This window comes from Charadrius vociferus, unplaced genomic scaffold (genome assembly GCF_000708025.1).
Source record: "Charadrius vociferus isolate BGI_N301 unplaced genomic scaffold, ASM70802v2 scaffold259, whole genome shotgun sequence".
Lineage (NCBI taxonomy): Eukaryota > Metazoa > Chordata > Aves > Charadriiformes > Charadriidae > Charadrius > Charadrius vociferus.
Window position 1 is genome coordinate 4,516,480 of NW_009661368.1, and position 7,328 is coordinate 4,523,807.

General features: G+C 64.9%; 2 protein-coding genes across 2 annotated transcripts in view; one reads left to right on the forward strand and one right to left on the reverse strand.

The window, feature by feature from the left end:
- Positions 1–489, forward strand: part of FOXS1 (forkhead box S1) — a gene marked incomplete at its 5' end in the record, with an annotated part of 3,407 nt that extends 2,918 nt beyond the window's left edge. Inside the window, one exon of the mRNA XM_009893543.1 lies at positions 484–489. Coding sequence (XP_009891845.1) covers positions 484–489 — 6 coding nt within the window. The remainder of the gene's footprint in view (positions 1–483) is intronic.
- A 2,882-nt stretch (positions 490–3,371) lies between these two features.
- Positions 3,372–7,328, reverse strand: part of MYLK2 (myosin light chain kinase 2) — a 7,987-nt gene continuing 4,030 nt past the window's right edge. Inside the window, 6 exon segments of the mRNA XM_009893544.1 lie at positions 3,372–3,452; positions 3,966–4,098; positions 4,484–4,636; positions 5,033–5,161; positions 5,399–5,469; positions 5,754–5,895. Coding sequence (XP_009891846.1) covers positions 3,372–3,452; positions 3,966–4,098; positions 4,484–4,636; positions 5,033–5,161; positions 5,399–5,469; positions 5,754–5,895 — 709 coding nt within the window.

The following is a 7,328-nucleotide window of genomic DNA, read 5'->3' on the forward strand; positions in this document are numbered from 1 at the left end:
GGCCCATCGCCCGCCCCGGCTCCCGCCACCGCCTGGGAACACACAGCCCTGACTTCACGCGGGGTCCCTGCGCTGGGAGCAGCGTGGCATGGCGCGGCGCATCCCGTTGCCCACCCTGAGCTGCAACATCCAGGGATGGGGACCCCCATCCCGCAGAGCCCAACCACCTGCACCACCCCGAGCATCCGCTCTCCCGGTGCTCCCCGTCTCCGTGTCTACCCTGGTTCCTGGCTCCCGGCTGTGGTCCCACTGCTTTCCCTGCCCTGCCTCCACCCCGGCTTGCTCCCGGTTCGTGGTGGGTGGCCTGGCCCCCCGCCCGCTCCCTGCATCGGCTGTGCCGCGGTCGAGGACTGAGCTGCACCCAGTCACGGGGCAAATCTGCTGCCGGTGCAGGAGGTTTGCCCGCTCCCCTTCCCTCCCTGCCGCTGCCTGTGGGACCCCTTGTCCCTGCTGTGAACACCAGACTGTGCCTTGTGTCCGTAGGTGTGATGAGGACCCCACACACAAGGGATGGCACTGGCTGCTGTGGGCTGTGCTGGCCCAGGACCAGCCCTGTCACCATGCCCATCGGTCCTGGCAGGACTGGTCCCCTCTCTGGGCCTTTGGGGGCTCCCAAGCCCTGTCCCACCCCTCAGCCAGGAGCATGGGATCGCGCTACGGCTGTTCCCACAGGTGCCAGCCCCATGCCCCCACTTCTCCATCCCCAGTGGGTGCCTCCATGGGGTCCTGGAATGGGAAAGGAGGGGCCTGGGGATGCCAAACCGGGCTGGGGGGGGGTCCCCCACCCTGGGGTTGAGGCACCAGGACATGCCAGTGCCCGTGCATCCCTGTGCCACAGCCGTGCACACGCAGGGCTGTGTCCGGGAACTGACCCCCTGGAGTGGCTCAGGGCCTCAGGAGTGTCCGGGGACAACAGCCCAGCCAGGAGCCCTATGGGCCACCCCATGGCAGGGCCCTGCAGCCCCCAGGACATGTCAGGGCCAGGGCGGCGTGCGGCTCCCGGGGCCAGGCAGGAAGGAGACGTCACCGCCGCAGAGCGTAACTCAAACCAGATGGGGCCGTGCTGGCGTCCAGGCCCGCAGGGTGGTCACCGACAGGAACCGGTCAAAGGCTGCCGGCAGGAAGCGGCTGGGAGGGCCCCCCGCGGCGGGAGCCGGCGTCCGGGTCCAGGCAGCCTTAACTGCTTCAGGGCTGACTGCAGCCCCACCGGGCAGAGGGGCACTGCCACCCCCCCAAGCCCTTGCCTGGGCATCCCACACCACTTGGGCAGATGCTGAAGCCATGAGGACACCTCTGATTATCCATCCATCCATCCATCCATCCACCCCTCCATCTCCCTTTCCCCCAGCACCCTGGGGTGCTCAGAGCCGGTTGCTGCTGCACAGCCACGGGGTGCAGAGACAGGACCCCCCTTCCGCCGTGGGCTGCACAGCCCTGCCTGGAACTCACCAGGCAGTCCCCATCCCCAGCATAGCCATGGCCCCTCTCTGTACCCTCTACCCTGGGGACGAGACATCACTTCCCGTCCTCTCCTTGCTTATCTGCAGCCCTCAGACTGCGGCTGCACAGCCCACGCAGGCGGGAGCAGTGGCCCGGGGAGGGGGGCTGGAGCGGCCCCCCCGGAGAAGCAGGGCAGACATGGGCTGCGGGCAGACCTGTACATTTATTTACAAGAAGGCAAGAGCCGGGCAGGACTCCAGCATTAGGCAGGGCCCCATGAACCGTGTCCCCTGCCCGGTGGAGATGAGCCCAAAGCCCCTTCACCTGCTGCAGCCGGTGGGGTTGGGGGGGCTGGTGCCTCCCCCTGTCTCTCCCCGGGGTGTTTTCAGCAGGCGCAGAGGGCACAGGCAGCCCCGGAGCAAACACACAGCCCTGGCTTTGGGGTGCTCGGCCACGGTGAAAGCCAAAGCTGGAGGGCAGGGGGAGCCTGGGACCTCCCTTCCAGCCCCTCATCCCCTCCCGCAGTGGGCAAGGCTGGAAGCGGCAAAGCCCGGGGTATGCCCATCCTCTGGAGGCACCGGGGAGCCCCGAGGGGCGCAGGCAGAGGGGAAGGGGTACGGGGCAAGGCGGGGGGAGTGGGGGCAGCACCCGCCTCCCCCAGGCTGGCCGGTCCCGGGGAGCCCCCGCACACAGCGGGGGGAGCTGGCGGCCGTAGCCGCCGACCGGCAGTTCCTGTGTGTTGGTGGTCGGGGCTGGAGCGATGCTCGCGGGAGCGGGGGTGCGCGGTCCAGCTGCTCTGCATTAGGACGCCTCGCTCATCTTGATCTGGCGGGGACGGGTGAAGCAGAGGTTGTGTTTTTCCCCCGCTGGCAGAGCTGAAGGGCAGGGAGGGCAAGAGGAACACAAAGACTCCTTCTTCCCTCGCTGGCTCCCAGCTGGGGATGCTGCTGGAAGCGTGTTCACCGCTTCCTCCCTTCCTGTGCGAGCAGCAGCTCGGGGCCAGCTCCGCTCCCGCACACCCGGCTGGCCAGGGAGGAGGAGCTTTGGCCCTGGCTCCGGTGCCATAAGTGCCAGGGTGAGGGTCCACGGCTGCCCTCCAACATCCCCATGCCAGGAAGGGAGGTTGGGCAGTTGGGGGTCCGGCAACAGCGAAAGCAGGGCAGGGCTGCAGCATTTACAGGCAGAACACGCCAAGTCTTGGGTCCAAAAGTAGCAGCAAGTGCGCAGGGTGGCCCAGGCTGCGGGGCTCATGCTGGGCCAGCCTTTCTCCTCCGAGGCCATGGGAAGGAAGCACGAACGGAGCAGAGGTGCTGCGGGTCGGGCACTGCGCAGCTGGGCCAGGGATGAGATCAGAAACCACCGCTCAGGAACGGCCTCACAGTCCAAGGAAATCCATATGGGAGTATTGGCTGGATGGGAACGGGAAGGGCTGGAGCCCTGAGTGCCCAGGAGGGTGATGCTGACATCCTCAGCAGCGGGGGCCTGGCGCAGCAATGCTGCCCAGGGCGGGATGAGCTCCTGGGCACAGTGGTGAGTGCAGGTGAGGAGCCCGGTGGGGTCCTGGTCCCCGAGCAGTCTCGCAGCCGCTGGGTACCAGGGCAGGGTGGCAGCCCCAGGGGACTCAGCGGAGAAGGACCCATGGCAGCGCTGGTGGCGTGGAGCAGGGGTGCAGCACATGCTGCAGGGGCCAGAGCAGCTGTCTGGCAGCAGCACGGGCAGGGAGTGGGCTGCACAGCTCCAGCCTCTACCCTTGTGGTGGGAAGTGGGCAGGGGCCCATGCCAGTGAGGTCCTGCTGCCATCCAGAAGCAAGACTGACGAGGGACTTGGGCACGGCCCCAAGAGGGGGCTCGGCAGCCCCAGAGCCCCCTCTCAAGCGGTTCCTCTCTGGCCTCAACTCACACGTGGCTCAGGCTCCCCTGGGAGCCCCTGCTCAGACACCCAGCGCTGTCAGCGATCCCGAGCTGGTGATCTTCTTGAAGCGGTTGGCAGCACACACCCCAATGAAGTTTTTCTGTGAAAGGGAAAGAAGAGAGATGCTCATCCTACCATGAGGGCTGTGGCTCTGCAGGCTGAGCCAGAATTCACTCCCAGAGCTGGTGAGGAGCCATGATGGGGAATTGGCAGCTGCCCGGGCACCCATTTGGCCGGGTTGCATGGGAGGGGAGTGCAGGGCAGGGGAAGGCACAGGGTTGATGGTGGGGGTCATCCCCTATACTCTGCCCCGCTCCCACTCCTGCCCCTAGAAGGTGCTCTTGGGATCAGCTCCAGGGAGACCACAACAATTGCACCTATACTTGAGGGGGGTCCCACCATGAGGCCACCTGCACAAGGATCCTGGTGCTGGGGAGCCCTTCCTCCAGGCTCAGTGGTCCCCAGCCCTTGTGCCCCAGCTACCAGCAGCACAGTGAGACACAGCCATCCCAGATGCCATTCACCAGCATAGGCAGAGGCTGGCAGCCCCCCCTACCAGTTCCCTTACATGGCATTGACCCTCCTCCCCAAGCTGGCCCCACACCCCACACACCTTCCAGCGCCGTCGCATGACGTATTTCTTGAGCAGCACCTGGGACTTGAGGCGGCGGTTGCAACGTTTGGCCTTTTCTGCCAGGTTGTTGAGCCAGGGATGCTGCAGGCACTGGCCAGCACTCATCCGGGCACTGGGGGTGAGAGGAGCCCAGGTCACCCCTGCTTGAGCCCCTCTCCCCCAACCACTCCCTTCTCCAGCTGCTCAAGAGCCCCAAAACCCCAGAAAACTGCAGGGGAGGAACAAACTGGAGGGATGTGCTCAGGGACCAGTGAGGCTGGGCAGGACCCCGAGCCGTCGAGCATGTCCTGCTTGGGGCAGGTGACCCTGGAGGGATGCAGGGCTCTGCTGGGGACAGCCAGCAGCCAGGGCAGGGCCCCATGAGGCTCATTTGGCACAGAACATCGGGGGATACTGCTGGTCCTGGTGCAGAGGGCAGACCGTGGTACCCAGGAGCTGGACACACAGCTCCGGCGATGCCCATCCCAGGACCCTTATGGTTGCTGTTGGCCTCGCACCTCTTCTCCTTGATGATGAGGTTTGAGACGAAGTCCTTGGCCTCATCAGAAACACTCTCGAAGGTCTCCTCATCAAAGTACCAGTTGGCAGCCAGGACATTGTTGAGCGTCTCCGTGTCGTTGTCACCCAAGAATGGGGAGAGACCGCTGAGCCTGGGGGCACAGGGGGGTGAGGAGCTGGGTGCCCTCAGGCTGTGGCACCTCCAAACCCCCCCAGAATAGAGTAAACCCAGCTGGGGCTGCCCCAGGGAGTAAAACAGGGTGGCCCTGAGGGGAGAGGTGGTGTGCGGCTGCTGGCACCACGCTGCGTTCCTGCCTGCAGTTGGGCTGAGCTGTTCCCTGCCCTCACCCGTGTGAACAGACACTCCCTGGCCCTACTCGCTGTCCCCCAGCCCCATCTGCCCATCTCCCCATCCAGCACCCTCCGCCAGCCCACCAAGCAGCCTGGTGCCCAGGTCACATGTACGGCTCGGGGGATGGCTCCGTGCCCAGTTGACCTCTGCCCTGGCACCCCAGCGCTGGCAGTCCCCCCGCAAAACCCTGACGTACAGCATGTAGGTGATGACGCCCATGCTCCACATGTCCGTGGAGTAGGAGACCTGCTCGTAGTTGACCACCTCGGGAGAGAGGAATTCGGGGGTGCCGAAGTTCACCTTCAGCTTCTCCTGTGGGTTGTACCTGCAGCCAGGATGGGTGAGTCAGCAGGAGGGGGACAGGCTGCTCCCAAAAGCTGCTGCCCTGTGCCCAGCAGGCGCTGCCCTCCCATGCCAGCCAGGGAGAGCTGGAGCTGGCAGCCATGGCCAAAGCCACAGCCCAGAGCAGGTTCTGGGGCTCCCAGCATGTCGAGGGCATGCGGGGTTGAAGGGTGGGAGGGGGACAGGGAGGAGGGACAGAGCCGATGGGGGAAGACAGCACCTTCGAGCCAGCCCAAAGTCGATGATCTTCACCATGTGCCCAGTAGCAGCGACACAGAGGATGTTCTCAGGCTGTGGGGACAAGGAGACCATTACCCCACCACCGAGAGGAGAGGTCCCCAGTGCATGGATCTGGCAGCCCACGGGTCCTGTGGCTGACCTGCACCAGAGTGATACTGATGTGCAGGCATCCCTCCCACGGCTGGCCAGTGTGTCTCACGGGCACAGCAGGTCTCAGGCCAGCACACAGCACTCCTCGCTTCACTGGCTGCAAACATCTACTGCCCCACCATGCCCCTGCCTCCCCCATCCCCGCAAGCAACGGCCAGCCCCTGCTGTCACCCCCGGCCCTGCACCTTGAGGTCCAGGTGGAGGACGTGCATGTGGTGCATGAAGCGGATGCCCTCACAGATCTGCCGGACGAACACCATGCAGTCCACCTCCGTCAGGTGGTAGTCATCGTCGATGATCCGCTCGAAGAGCTCGCCGCCCTCCACGCTGCGTGGGGATGGACCACGGGGTCACCTGGGGCTCTCTGCCCCATGCCACCCTCCTGCAGAGCCCCCTGCCCACCCCGGGGATCCCCTGCCCAGCCCCACTGTGGAGATGCTGGTGTAGAGGCTGAGCAGGGCCACAATGGGATGTGTGTGTGCTGGGATTAGACACCCCCCCGAAGGCAGGCATGCGGGGAGGGTAACCCCGGGACATCCCAGCTCCACTGGGTTTTGTAGAGCAGAAGAGCCCCAGCACAGCCCCAGACTCCTGGAGCAAGTGGGCAGGGGAAAAAGGAGCTGTGTGGGAAGGACTTGAGTCATGTCCACCTTAAACGAAGCTGCGATGGAAGGAGATGCTGTCCTGGCCAGGCAGAGCCTGGGGCTGCCTCCAAGCTCAACATGAGATGAGGAGGTGCCCAAGAGGGAATGGGCAATGTGAGGGACATTCACTGGGGCCAACTCCTTCTGCTTGGTGAGGGGCCAGCACATCTGCTCCATCTCTGGAGCATCCCCCATGATGGTGCCCCTCATCCAGGCATCAGGTCCCATGCAGCGCTGCCCTGGCACTCACAACTCCATGAAGAGGATGATCTCTCGGGGTGTCTCAATGGCATCGTAGAGCTGGATGAGGTTGCGGTGGTTCAGCTGGTTCATCACATCGATCTCCAACAGCACCATCTCCTGCAGAAGGAGCCCCGTGGTGGTATGGGGTGTCACCCCTGACCGAGCCACCAGCACTGGGACAGGATGTGTCACAGCACCAGGGACACGTGGGGCATGACACTGCCACCCACCACCTCGGCCATGCCACTTGCTGGTAGCACCATGGCCAGGAGGAGCCCCCCGCCCCGGCATCGGTCAGACCTTGTCTTTGGCGCCCTGCTTCCGGATCATTTTTGCCGCCAGCTTGAGCCCCGTCTGCTTCTCTGTACATGTGTGAACTTCCCCGAACTTGCCCCTGGGGAGGAACAGATGGAGAGATGTCAATGCCATCAGCCACTCAGGCTACTGGGGACCCCCACACTGCTCCAGGATGCTGCCTCATGCTCCCCTCTGCACCCATCCTGCCTGAGGCACCAACACATCGTGGCCAGAGAAGTCCCATCGACCCAGGACCATTGCCCAAGCCTGGACAACAGCTTGGGGCAGTGCTGGGGGAAAGCTGGGCATCCATCCTTACCCTCCCAGGATCTCCTTGGAGCTGAGGTTGTACTGGGAGCTGACACTGGCAGACCGTAGAGTGACGACACGGTGCGCGAAAGGTGCGGGTGGCGGAGGGACATCATCTGCCCAGAGAGAAGGGCTGGGATGAGAAGGGGAGCTGCCCAGCCAGGGCACCCCACCGCTGGGCACGCCGGGGTGCCCCAGACTGGGAGCGTGCCCTGGTGCAGGGTGAAAACACCCAGCAGCACAGCACAGCCAAGCCTGGGGGCGCAG